The sequence below is a fragment of the Pteronotus mesoamericanus genome, unplaced genomic scaffold (genome assembly GCF_021234165.1).
Source record: "Pteronotus mesoamericanus isolate MK-2021 breed Mesoamerican mustached bat unplaced genomic scaffold, CSHL_Meso_final contig_24, whole genome shotgun sequence".
Taxonomy (NCBI): domain Eukaryota; kingdom Metazoa; phylum Chordata; class Mammalia; order Chiroptera; family Mormoopidae; genus Pteronotus; species Pteronotus mesoamericanus.
Window position 1 is genome coordinate 16,037,383 of NW_026555100.1, and position 14,378 is coordinate 16,051,760.

At 41.9% G+C, this 14,378-nt stretch overlaps 1 protein-coding gene across 3 annotated transcripts in view; it reads left to right on the plus strand.

The window, feature by feature from the left end:
• The window catches only part of RHOBTB1 (Rho related BTB domain containing 1), a 104,526-nt gene extending 90,383 nt beyond the window's left edge, over positions 1–14,143 (plus strand). For all 3 annotated transcript variants that reach the window (XM_054572739.1, XM_054572737.1, XM_054572738.1), the window contains 4 exons: positions 5,636–5,786; positions 8,644–8,732; positions 11,338–11,443; positions 11,989–14,143. In XM_054572739.1, coding sequence (XP_054428714.1) covers positions 5,636–5,786; positions 8,644–8,732; positions 11,338–11,443; positions 11,989–12,158 — 516 coding nt within the window. In that variant the 3' untranslated portion in view covers positions 12,159–14,143. The remainder of the gene's footprint in view (positions 1–5,635; positions 5,787–8,643; positions 8,733–11,337; positions 11,444–11,988) is intronic.
• The last annotated feature ends 235 nt before the right edge of the window (positions 14,144–14,378 follow it).

Consider the following 14,378-nt stretch of genomic DNA (forward strand, 5'->3'; position numbering starts at 1 on the left):
GAAAAGAGAGGAAAATTTCATTCAAACCCTTCTAACTTTAGTCTAGAGGTGAGCAAGTGTTTTTGTTGAGTTTTTCAAATATTTTTTGACTATCTTTAAAAAAAAAAAAACACGGGACACCCCATCAAGTTTATTGTCGTAAGAGGCTTGTTTTGCTTATCTCAGCACCTCTCCAAAGTTTTAAAAGAAATACAAAATACAATGCCTAACTTTTCGAAAGAGATGCTCACACCAGAAATCTGAGCACCCCCATTGTGACCCAGGAGCTTGCATTTGCATCCCCAAGTAGGGAAACAGGATCCTAGAATCACAAGCCGATGGCCAGGGCAGAAGAGGAGGTCACTGGGCCACACTTCTGCTTCCAGAACAAACTTCAGCTGCTGGACCAACCCCCATCAAAAGGCTGTCTGCTGTTTGGAGAAAAGACACTAGAATACCCTGATGACCTCTCCCGGTATCTGTCAGCCATTATGAATCAGGAGCTTCTCACTTGTAACTAAATGAAAACTTTCCTGTGCTGTCAGAGGTGTTTTGGAGAGTTGCTACTGAGACTACTCCAGCTCGTGCAGGCTGCCCAGGAAAGGAGCTGGGAGGCTCAAAATCAGCTCCTCTATGTAAGAGCAAGGTGGCCTTGGGCAAGTGATCACCTTTCTGCACTCCAGTCTCTCTATCTGGAAAACATGGTAATAGCCCAGTGTGGTTTGAGGTAAAACAATGAATACTTGCAAAGCATCTCATAAACATTACATAACTGGTGGCTCTCATTAGTCTTATTTTGATATCAACAGTGTTGATTATATCCTTGCCTCTTCCAAAAAAAAAAAAAAATGTGAGGAAGCCACCGATTAGTAAAACTTCATCCAAAGAGCATTTCACTGACTTCAATAATCTCTAGTGATAAAGAGACCAGAAGCCTGCTCCCCTTGTCTTTCCAGCTCACTGAAAGGCCTGCTGATGGTGCTGTGGACAGCCTGCCTGTGATTAACCCAGCAAAGTTGATCAAGGTCGGGAACCCAGGCACAAAGGGACACTGGCAGAGCTGACCTCACAAATGCTAATCCCCTTTATCCCTTCCCAGAATGGACTGTAATTGTCTCCAGATTAAAATGTGCAGGAGAGGCGACCAAAACAAAAACTTGGCAGCGAATGTGAACACCCACATATGTGGCTGTTAAATAGCCTCTCCGGGAGGCCGCCCTTTGAGCCCTGCCCCCAAAGCCCCTGGAAGAGGAGGTCGCCCACCACTTAGAGCTGTAGCTGAGGCTAATGACAAGTATGTATAGATTCAATCCAACTCAAAAGACAAAGACCCTGGAACCAAGCAACCAAAGGTCTGTGCCAAAATTCCTCTAGCCAATATATGAAGAACGCCATGAGCGGCTGGTATTCCCGCCCTTTTTCACTCCTTGTCTTTATCTCCAGTATAGACTACAATAGTTATGTAGTTTTGAACTTCAGTCTCAGCTTGACTTTGGGCAAGTGACCAGCCCTCTCTAAACCTGGGTCTGCATCTATAAAATGGGGATAACAGGAGAACCTTCTTCAAAGGGCAGGCAGGGCATGAGAGTGGATATGTAAAGCATCGAATTTGGTGCCTAGAACCAAATGCTCAAGGGTTCTTAGTGCCTGTTATTCTAGAGGATTCTTGTTAAATGCTTACCAATGAGGAGTTAAAGACCTTTGTCCCCTAAGTTAAAGCCCCCAGTTCCCTTCCTGGTAGAGATGTTATAGGGGTAGGAAGAGCACTCAATGCCCAATAAACACTCCAGGAAACGCTTCAGGGTTGATATGGGCCCATGTTTGCATTTGGGATTTGTCTTCTCTAGGCCATCTTTTAACTCTGTTTTGTATTGTGAAAATGTGACTTCTCCAACAAAATTCAGCCTATTTTTTTGCATTAGTAGAATTTACTTGCATCTTCAGAAAAGAATAAAATATGCCCATTGATGTTACTTTGGGGTGTTTTTTTTTTTTTTTGGTCATTTAATATTTAAGAAGACACTATTTTACATATCTTTTTCTCATTACTTTTAATACAGCAGTAAGCATAATTCTCTCCCAGAGGTACTCAGCAAGTGGTTTATTAAAAATGCAGGCCTGGGTTGTGGTAAGCAATGCTCTGGATCTACAATATTTTCTCATTCTCTGGGAGACTGTCTCTAATTATAAGCCTAATAGTCTGAGCTGATCTTTGCAATTAAAATTTTAAACCAACTGAACTGGAATATGGAACGTTGTTTAGAGTAGCATTATAGTCTCTTTTATTACTTTTTTTTAAAGCTACATCAAGCAGGTAGAATGCAAAATTCTTAATTCCATTTCTTATGAGCTTTATTTATATTATTTTTAAAAGTTCTATAAAATGGTCTCTTTATAGTTATACAGTACATTATAAATGTTGAAGTTACAGACACAAGCTTTAAAAAAAAATCAACCATGAGAAAAAAAAATGTGTGCTATGAAATTGCTTTTAGTTTATTCTTATGTGCTGATTACTTCCAAAAGTCCTTAACATTATTTTCCAAAAAGAGCCATTACTTCAAAAAAAATATTGGCATCATTAGCAAGAAGAAAGCAGCAGGTCACAAATGATTACTAATGTCAGAACACTCCAAAGACATTGAGAGTATTGAGGCGAGGCTGCTTGCTAGAATCCGTCATCTCCTGCTGCCAGAAATAAATTTTTTTTTTAATTTAGGATGTCCATTTTGCCATGACTTAGAACCCACTCATACACACACACATACACACACACACACACACACACACACAGCTAAAGTCATCTGAATATCATCAAAATCCATGATCTCAGTGAAGAAGAAAAAACTTTCAATATCATCTATTCCAATGTCCCCCATGTAACAGATGAGTAAACTGAGAGTCCTACAGGGTGAATGATTTGTCCAATGTCATACAGCCTTGTAGTGACACCCCTGGGCCTGCCCCAGCCTCCTGCCCTGTCCTTCAAGCCCTTATTTTTAGAAGTAGCAGACACCTGCATCTCTGAGAGAGCAGGGCTTCACAGGAAGCTCTGGGACCTTTTACATTTATAGTTATTAACACTTTATAGCACTTAGCACTTTATATAATGTACTTTGTACTTTCTCATTCAAAATGGCTCAAATTTTAAAGTTTTACAACCTAATTAACCTTCAGTTACCTAGAAAATTGCAGTGATCCAAACACCATTCTAGAGAAATAAAATTTTGCTATCTTCTCATACATACAAAAACAAGTGGGTTTCTATAAATAAATTCATGTCTGTATAAGATAAATGCATGTGCATGTAAACATTTTTATGTTAGATTCACTAGAATAGCAATTAATTACAGTACAATGGCTTCTTTATTTTAAAATAATGTTAGTAATAGTTTCTACTTGCCAAGTTCTATCTATTGCAGAGATTGTGCTAGAAACTTGAAATGGTCACACTTGTTAAATCATTGATAGTAATAACCCATATACCTTAGTTATAGAATCATAATTGTTTGCATTGGCTATACAAGGGGGACCCAAAAAACCAGAATTATCTTCTGGAGGGCAGGCCCCTTGTAGTACAGGCTTCCCCCCACTAGGTGAGTGTTCTGGGAACCCAACTGTGTCAGTGGGCCAGCTGGTGTTGTTGTGAGAGGCTGCATTCAGCCTCAGTAAATATTTTTTTAAAACTCTTCCAGTGTGTTTGCCTATTTCATGATGGGTGATTTACAAGTGCACCTGCCCACACTGCACTGAGTGTTCAGCAGTTTTTGAGCAAAAATGGCATGACCCCTGTGTCCCACCCTCCCTGCTCACCCGATCTTACCCTAAGCGACTTTTTTGTTTCCCTGATGAAGGGAAACAGTTTGCCAATGTGGAAGAGGTGAAACAAACAAAAAAGGCAGAAGCACTAAAAGGCATCAAAATCGATGAGTTCAAAGCTGTTTTGAGCAGTGGAAAAAAGTTTTGATATGTATACTGCATCAAATGGAAAGTATTCTTTGAAGGTGGCTAAAATTTAAACTTATAAGAATAAATACACCATGTTTTATAAATAAATTCCAGGTTTTTTGGGTCCCCCCTTGTGTATAAAGGAGGGAGATAATTTTCTAAACATTTATAGGAATTTTTCTGTGACTTTCTTTTGATACATTAAGGGAAAGTTCTGTCTGAAAGGATATTCCCTTTCTGAGGTGGCTGGTGGCGGTGCGGGAGAATACCGTAGAAGGTTTCTATGGCGTTAACAATTCTGGAACTATACCACTAGGATGCATTGGATAAGAGCCCTGTGTGTGCGTATACACACATGCATAGATACATACATATATACATACAGAAAAAGAGAGCAGCATTGGATATGAAATATAGATGTAATTATATATAATTATAGGTTTGTATCTTTATATGCTGTATAGAGAATTATTAAATACCAGAATTAAGAAGTTTATAACTGCTCATTCTCTTGAACTTAGAAATCTAATTCATAAAGGCTATTAATGAAATGTGTTGTGTTGTAACCCAACCCTTTGCTCCCTTGCCATAAAGGATTTCTAGTACTGCACGGCAGTTCTGAACATAGACTTTAGAATTATACTCCCTGGTTGTTTCAAATCCCAGTCATTACTTACGAGCTCTGTGACCCTGGGTATGCAACTTAACCTCCCTAAACCTCAATTTCCTTATCTATAAAGTGGCAAAAATAATCATCTCTTCCTCCAAGGATCAAATTAGATAATGCATTTGGATGGCTTAGCACAGTACCTTGTGCAGAGGAGGCCTTCAAGTAAGGCTAATTTTTATAATCATCATCATTCCAATAGTAAACATCAGGGCCCCTTTCAAGCAGTTGGTGACCTGGAGTGAACAATAGCTGCTGTACTGTGTCTATCCCCATTCACTGATCCGCGCCCAGACCTCCAGAACTCCCTGGCTCTATGGCAAACTCCAGCATGTATTTATATAGGTAACAACTACGGGTACTCAGGAGGGAGATTAGGGAAATCCTACAGAGGATGGTTTGTCTTACCAATCAGCTATTCCCCCCGGAGTCCCAGGCGAGGATTTCTCTGGATTCTCTCAATCTACCGATACCTGTTAATATTCCAGTAGTTCTGAATCTATGTGGTTGTGCCACAGAAAAAATAATTGTGTGTATAACATATTAGCATATATTTGTAGAATGTTGGGTTCAAACCAGTCGCTGTGGCAACTCGGGTGGTCGCATATCCTCTGGTTTTGACATCTTAGAGAGCTGGGCTCTATCGCGTCGGCAACAGTGTAGTTTGCAGCTCTCCCCAACACCTGTCATGTTGCTAGGAGATTTCTCTCCCCACAATAGAGTATTATAAGGTACTTGGCAAGAAGGGCCCATAATGCCATCGTACATTTATAGCCCATTTGTCTGATTTATAAGTCCAAATAGCCATTTAAAAATTCCAAATCAGGCTTTGTCAGGCAGCCCCACTCTTTTGTCATCTACAAATCAAACTGTTATGTGTAAAGCTGTAAATAGTGAATGACTTCTATACACAGCCTCAAAGCAGGTGTTTCAGACTTGCCAATATTGAATCACACAATTGGGATATTTATAAACAGGATAGCCTGAAAATGTGCCCACTGCTTTCTTCCTCAGAACTTAGCTTTTCAAATAACATTTCAGGTGTATCTCCCAAACATAAACAAGATGTCAATGCAAGCGGTATTGGATTATCTCTATACCAAGCAGTTGTCACCTACCTTGGACCTGGACCCACTGGAATTAATTGCCTTGGCAAACAGATTCTGCCTGCCACACTTGGTTGCACTTGCAGGTAAGGCTGATGACTCGGGGCCATGCAGTATCCGACTGTCGTATTTATCAAAACCACATTTAAACAAAAATAAGGTTTCCAGGGAATGAAATCAATTTTTATCACCTGGTATAGGACAGTCTTGTAAAGGATGATATGAACTGATCAAATGTATCAGACAGCCCAATTCAATTCAACAAATATTTTTAAGCTCTTCCTTAGTGGCAGGCCCTGGTAGGTGATGCAAATATAAAACGATGGGTAAGGCACAGCCCCTCTCCTCGTGACCCATGTTCCGTGCACGCTGCCTCATTTGTGGACCACAGAATTTCAATGAACACTCTTGTGTCCATGTTAATCTTCATAATGTGCACTCAGACACAGTCTTTAAGAAAGAGGCAATAGGAGAAGAAGTAGTTAAGCACATAAGCTACTCAGCCAGATTGCTTAGGTTCAGGTTTTGACTCCAGCATTTACTGATGCCATACTTGACTTAACCACTTTATCTCAGCTTTCACTCTCTTTAAAATGGGAAAAATGGTATTCTACTGTAGAACTGTGGTGAAGATTCAAGAGTTAAGTATCTGGTACCTAGTCAGCATTATGTAAGTGGTTTTCTTACAGCTATTTTAGAAAATGTTCTGACATTGTCAAGATCATTTTGGGAAAAAGAAAAAAAAAGGGGGGGAAACTTGGCTTAACTTCACAAAATCTTATGTATCATTTCTAGATTTGTTCAGTTGGTAAGCTGAAGCCGGTCTAAATAGGATATATGCACTCAAACACCTTTTATTTATATTTAAACCTTCAGCTTCGTTCACCAGTGGTGTCAGTTCACAATCTGGGCGTTTATTGCTACATTTAGTTGACTCCTGTTAACCGTGCAAGTGGCGATAGTGCCTGTGTTGCTTCCTGGGCTGACCTCTGCACACAGAAAAGTGCCTGGGGATATTAGCTTCTCAATAAGTATTTGTTGAATCATTAAGTGAATGGAAATGAGTGTATGAACAAACCAACCAGGCATAGTTGTGTTTGATTTCTTGGTAATATCTTTTGGAAAAAAGATTTATTTCTCTTTATTTCTCCGTATTCCACATTTCTACTACACTCAACCAACAGGATAGCAGAGTCCTTCCCCACCCTCCTTCTTCCTCAGAAAGCAAGAGAGAGTTGAAGCATTGCTATCTGATTTTTTAAAAACTGTTTTTAACTAATACACCTGAATTCATAGGTCTAATGGAGTACGTACTGCTTCTTAAATAGTAACTCTAGGAAGCCGCGATGAGCAATTTCCTTTCTCAGAATATGTGTCTCAATCATTTGAATCTTCACAGCCTTTACAAGTATTTGTCCTTTAAGGATAAATTGGATTTTTTTTTAACAGTCAAAAGCAATTTGGAGCCAAATCCATTGAACAAGGTCTGTGATCAATCTCAAAGTAGTGCCATTTTTTCTTAAATATTAATATGGTTATAAAAACATGGACCTGATTTCTCCATGAAAGAAACTGACCCAAAGAAACCCTCTCCTATGAACTATAGACTTCTCTATATGTTTACTTTGTTATTAAATGCTATTTATTACTGTTATAATTATTTAGCATATGGCTTCCTAGGATGATTCTTTTAATCATTTAGAATGTTTGGTGTGTACTGTTTAATATAAATACAGAGTATTTAGGATAGTGTCGAAAAGCAGTTTCTGGGGTGAAAATGCTTTGCAAGCCAAAGTGTTGAATGAATATCAAGAAATGTTGCAGTTACCTAAAATTAAAAAGCCTGATAACTTCTCTGGGAAATTTAGTTCCAGATAGCTCTATGTCAACCTAGCTGAAAAACGGTGTACCAAAGAAACCACTGAAATCTAGATGCCTTATTGACCAGATAGAGGCACATTGACTCCCAAGTATTTAGAGCCAGAGCAGAAAGTAAGCATGATTGGGCAATATACTGGATAAGAAGAGCAGATGCAATGATATAGATGGGAAAAAATACAGCAACTTCAAGGAGCTAGAAATGCAGGGCCTCGCCTACCCACTCCTGTCAATCCCAGGGGCAGGTGGCAGCCTAAACGGAGGCACGACAGCTCAGTCTCGGAACCACAACTCAAATTCAACTGAGGAGCCTTGGGCACAGCTCCCAAGCAGAAATGGCTCTCCCAACTGGGGTTTTGTCACTTCTGGCTGATGGTCCCCCCACTCGTTAGAATCTAAGAGGTTGGACAATATGTCGCCCATCGGCAGCTGTGGAGACAGACGTATGCAGTCACATTTTTAATTGTGCATATGGACTCATTCCTGTTACTCAGCCTCTCCACTGTCAGAAAGTGCTGAGAATTAGAGTGCAGTGAGTGGGGAAACTGCCCGACAGGAAGATACCAGAGGGTCTAGGGAGGTCTAGGAAGGTGCTTTCTAGGGCAGCACTGTCCAAGAAAACTTTCTGCAGTGCTGGGACGTTCTGTGTCTGCCTTGTCCGATACCCATGCGGCTATTGAGCGCTTAAAAGTGGCTAGTGGTGGTTAAGGACCTGAATTTTTTTAATTTTATTTAAACTTAAATTAATTGAAATGTAAATAGTTTTGTGGCCAGTAGTTACCATACTAGACAGTGAAGGCCTGGAGGGAGGACTCTGCCTATTGAAATAAGCTATGAAATGTGCTAACAAGTGTCCCCAGAGTCTTTGGTGTAATGGCTGGAGACCAGAGCCCCATGCGCAGAAAGGCCACACATCAGAATGGGCCTTAGATTCAGTTAGGATGGCTTCCAGGACTGTATTCCCTACCTCCTCCCCTCTTAGGTGGCCCTGGACCAACCCCTCCAGGCGAGATGTCTGGCTTGCAGAGGAAGGTTTAACTTTCTCCTGTTTCTTCTCTCCCCCAGAGCAGCACGCAGTTCAGGAGCTGACCAAGGCCGCCATGAGTGGTGTGGGCATTGACGGGGAGGTGCTCTCTTATTTGGAGTTGGCCCAGGTTTGTAACACTTTGCTTTTCACCTTTTAAGTGTGTTCGACCGGCTCATTTAATGCTGATAAAACATTCCACTGTTGCATCTGTCTAAATAAAGCTGTCACCACTGAGTCACAGAGGCCCCTGTGTCCACTGCGAAGATCTGAGAGTTTTACATTTCATGCATCATTCACCCTGCTGGGCTTCCTTTGAAAAGACAACAAGGACTTCACCCCCACACCAGCCCCATTGTCCCCCGAGGCATCAGCTTCACATGTGGGAGAACAACTCGGGGCGTCCTAGGGAAAGGGCTGTCTCTCCTCTTTAAAATTCCGAGACGTGTGTTGGCCAAGATCAGTTTCTAGGATTCCATGGAGTCCCACTCGGCCCCACATCTCACTGCAGCTCCCCGGCATTTTCTAAAATCCGCACTTGTTAGTATTGACCACGTGACTCTGTAATCCCAGCACACACTCGTACTCTTCTTCTCTGGAGGGTCCGAGATCCGGCTTCAGCTTTGTCACCGAATAAGTTAATCAAGGAACAGAGATGAACTCTGCCTCAGTTTCTTTATCTCTAAGAAATGAGGATGGTAATTCACACCCTATTGACTTACAGATTATTCTGGGAATCAGGTGGGAGAAAATGTTCAAGAAAGAGCACTGAAGACTGGAAGCCCTCTCATTGTGCACGGCACATTAGTCTGTGCCGCGGATTACCTAGTCCCTGGCCTAAAATTATCAACAATGAGTTTACACTCTGAAGGAACTAAGGATAAATCTGTCAGTCTTTTCTTTGGCCTGTTGTCTTTGGCTTTCTCTGTTCCCTCTTGTCAGTTAGGGCAGGGATTTACTAAGTCTTAGGTCAGGCAATTTAAATCGATATTTCTCAGTCAAGAGAGAGGAGGTGGTTTCGGGGCGAGGAGGAAGGCACAGAGCAGGTGTTACTCGGACCACTCCAACTGTGGCCAGAGGAGATGGCTCAGGCTCAAAAGGGGAAAAGGTGGAATAAAACTTTACAGCAACCTGTTCAGTCTGTGAAGTGTTGGTAATCTTCTCCCTCATACTAGTCATCACTCTAGGCAATTATAGGCAAGTGAGAGAAATAGGTACAAGCACCTATCAGTAGAATCCAATGTGGAAAAACAACCTAATGTAGGTTACAATAACAACTGAGAATAGACGTCAGTTGCAGTAGGATCAGCAAGCCCCCATTGATTGTCCAATCTTGGAATTTGGGGTCTTTTAAACAGGCCTGGAGGATAGTCTGTGATGTATGCTCTGTCCAATCAGTATTCCTCCTAGAGAAGATGCAATGATGCAGAATATTATATAGAGCCAGTCCCTTTGAGCTAATGATTTGTAGTCGTGTCTCTCTGTTTGCATTGTGTTCATGCTCTGTTCCCTCCCCCACCCTGCCCACACATTCACCCTGCAAGGAAATAATATGATTAATACTAAGCTCTGACAAGCCTTGGGAGGACGAGTTTAAAATGCAGTCTCCCATATCTTAGCTCATTCATTAGTTCTGGTAAGTATTTAGCAGTCAGCTTGGTGACAGGTAGGACCCTGACTTGTTGCATTTTCTAATTTCCATGGTGTAAATTTCGCATCTGACCAATTTGAACAACATGAAGTCACTGAACTCAGAGTAGGTAAGAAATACGCACAATTGACTCTCCTGAGCAGGTGCAAATCACCTCCAATACACCACTATCTCAATCCTACTTTCAGAAAGAAATCTAATATCAAAAGCTGAAAGCATCAACTAAAAGTGCCTGTGATGCTGGGGTTGTGATTTTCAGAGAGTTTCTTGAGTTAGTTTCTAAAGACTTTGCCTTTTTTCGTGGCCTTTGGGCAGGGCCATGTGGGCCCCAGAAGAAGCCAGGCTGTAGGTTTCAAAGTGTCCTCTAATCCAAGAAACTTCAAGAGCAACAGACAACAGAATGGATGTCTGAGAAAAGGTACAGACTAAACCAGTGAGGGAAGGAGACCTGCCAAATCTGGGGAAGGAATGGGTAGTTGACTGTCAATATTTGAGCATCGGGCCTTTCTCAGTCACAGCTACCTCAATGCCACGTCCCTGAGCACCTGCTCAAAAAGGAGGGGTGGAGTGTTCAGATCCCTCCCCTCATGCCCCCACCGCCTGCTCTTCTTATGTAACCAAAGGACAGGTATAGGACAGTCACACATTCCACGGTCTCCTCTTTCGGATCTTTGGCCCCAGCAAGCTGAGCTCTGACATGCGACACAGAGTATTGTGTTGCCCAGGCTTCCTAAAACAGAGATGACATTGCTGTTTTCTGCTGTTGGCTGGTGCCTTCCAGAGGCCACAGTCACTTATCATACTAGAGGGCCAGGTGGCGAGGTGGGTGGGAGGGCAAGACGTACTTTAAACTCCTGATCTGATACAGTGATTATTTTTGGTGCGCCGATCACAGGGGATAAGGGAGTGGTGTGCCAAACGCTATCCTTGGCTTGGATAAGAACCACAGTCCAAGTCAGAACAAGGTGTTTACTGAATTAGTGTACAGGCCTTATTTCTGGGGCCCCTACATTTGCTTCCTGTTTGTTTGTGGCCCCAGTCTAGAAAAAAAGAGTCTGACCCATTTTTGGTCACTTCCCTGCAGTTTCACAATGCCCACCAGTTGGCCGCTTGGTGCCTACACCACATCTGCACCAACTACAACAGTGTCTGTTCCAAGTTCCGCAAGGAAATCAAATCGAAATCTGCAGGTGAGACTTTGGGGTCCCCACTTATCCAACTCTTATCACCTCTTACCGAATCGATGCCCTCCTTGCCCTTGACAAGGAGCATGGCCCACAGGCAGCGACCTTATGGAGAAATCCTGTGACTGGCTGGTGGTCACATATCCGTGTGACATGACACAGGGCTGTAGGTTGGGAATTCCCTTTAGAGGACTTTAAGCTTGTGGTTTGGGTGGAGTGGGGCTCACAGGGCCCTTCTGGGGAGCATGCTGAGGTTGCCAGCTCCGCCTTGTCCAGAGAGGCAGGCTGAGGAGCAAGCTTACACACTAAATCAAGTGGTCCTGGGTTCAGGTTCTCTGTGCCCAGCTCCATGACTTTAGGGCAAGGGATTCTACCTCTCAAAACTTCAGTGTCATGGTCTGCAAAAGACCTCAGTCACTGTCCCAGCATATCAGGTGTGGAGAGGCTATATAAGATAATCATATATGTGACGCTTTAAACAGAGAGCCTAGCACACAGAAGCAATCAGTGAATGAACAGCAGTGTGATCATCCACTCCTTTCCTTCACCAGACAACCAGGAATACTTTGAGCGCCACCGCTGGCCCCCTGTGTGGTACCTGAAGGAAGAAGACCACTACCAGCGTGTGAAAAGGGAACGAGAGAAGGAAGATATTGCACTAAACAAACATCACTCGAGACGAAAGTGGTGCTTCTGGAATTCATCTCCAGCAGTTGCATGAGGAGGAAGAGGAAAAAAAGTCAGTAATCCGACACACCATGTTTAAAAGCACTACTGTAAAATTAGTCTTATTATTAGTGATAAGATGTAGTTCAGGTTTCAGGCATTGATCCTCCTCCACTTTTGTGCATTTATCTTGGTTGGGATCAAAGCACAAGCTCACCATCAATGAGCCCGGACAAAAAGGGAAGTTGACAACGCTCACTGCATTCCTTAAACTTACATGTATATTTTTTTGTTAGAAGGCTTAATAAACCTCGGTCCGTTGTTTTGTTTCTTTTTATACAAAGGAAAAAAAAAACCCAGCTTTCATGTTTCAAATTCCAAATTGGAAAATATTTTTATATGGTCTCTTGTATTTTGTTGAAATGAAAATACTGTGTATTACTTTATTTTACAGGCCACAAATTAACCATGAAGTCACCCTGTGATTCTCTGTGCCCACAAGATCACAGAGCATTATTACATAATTAGAGGGTTATCCTTTTGTTGTGAAGTAAAGGGTTGGAATGAAATTCCCCAAAGTGCAAGTTAGAGAGTGTTTAATCTTTGTTCTGCCAAATAATACTGGTATAATTACCAAGTCAACTCCAAGAATGTGTATTTACAATATTTGCCGTGTTAAGTGCTAGTAATTGTATGGTTATGTGTGCCATGTAAAATATAGTGATATCAAACCCTCTGTTGTTTAAAATGTCTAGATTCAAGACGATAATCTTTATAAGCATTAGAAGGGCTTATTAAATCCCAGCACTATTCAGGGCAAACTCACTGGTGGACCTGAATACAAAAGCTACCATAAGAGCGTTGGTGTTTGGATTGCTGTGTTAGGGTGTATGTCTCTCAGCGTTCCTTGATCTTGCCATGCTTCTGCATGCAGATTCTCTACTGACTTGAATCTAGTTGGGTAAGGGCAAGGGTCCCCGAACTCTGTCCCACTGTCTGCAAGCTTGTCACATCTCACCACCAGAAACAAGCTTCCTCAGGTCTCTCACCTGCGGCCAACTTCATTTGTAAGACATTTTTTTAACTCTTCCCAGGGAAAATCCATGTTGCTGCAGAAATAGGCTAAGGCAGACCACCCACCCCTGCTGAAATTCAGCGGGGCCTGTGAAGGCACAAAGCTGGAGGCTGGGTGGTCTGGGGTCCCTGCATTCTCCAATGCAGACAGGAATCTTATTCCAAGAGTCTAGGAAATGGTGCTATTGTGAGTTCATTCTGACCCTTTGTCATTCTGAGTTTTCAGTGTTAAAATACAAAGTACTGAGCAAGGGAGCTTTTGAGAGGCAGTCAGTCATTGCTGCTCTGTAAATTAAAACTTTACAGCACTCATACAGAGCCTTTTAAGGTTCCATACCTACCATGGGATGCTGGGAAGCTTGGGCTTATTTTGTTAGGACGTCAACTTATTGATGCTAAAGGCTGTGGACTTCCCCCCTCGCTTTCAGAACTTGGAAAAGAGACCGTTGAGTCTGAACCCCAAGGTTGACAGTCATATGCATTTGAAACCTATCCAGATTATAGATGGGCTTTTATTACCAACAATGGAAACATACCAGATACAAGAATTTGGAGAGGCCCAGAAATGCATCACCCTTTCATTACAAGGGAGAGGAGAAGTAGAGTATGGATGGATGGTTGTAAATGCATTTGCTTTAATTTTTCATCAATAGAGTTGCAAATCATTAATGGAAGGAGAAAGGAGACAGAATGAGAGGATAAATGTCAAGACTCAGGAAGAATCGGCATATATCCTGTCATTAAACGATAGAGGCTGATTTTCAGTGTGTAGTCAGAGTTGAATTCACACAACCAAAGCTCCCATTTGATTGTAATCTTGCCAAAAATGTAGTGGACATATAAATGAACCTGGGGTATAAGCAATAATATCCACTAGTGTTTGTTATCAGCTACTTTAACCAAGTGGCTGGTTCATTTGGTTGATACTGACTATGGCCTTTAACCATGGTGGTTTTGTGTTTTTTATTTCACAAAAAAGCCAATAAAGTTGTTTAGCTATAAAATGCCTTCAGTTTTTGTTGTGTGTGTTTTTTAAAGGACTACCATCATTATCATGCATGTAACGTTAATGGCTTTTTTAAAAACTATCAAACATTAAAGGGGCTGGATTGTGGCAGTTTGTGTGTGCTCTTGTAACAAGGGAGCTTAAATGACCGACACCTTTGTCTTAGGTATTGCCCACCAAGATGTAAATAAGGGG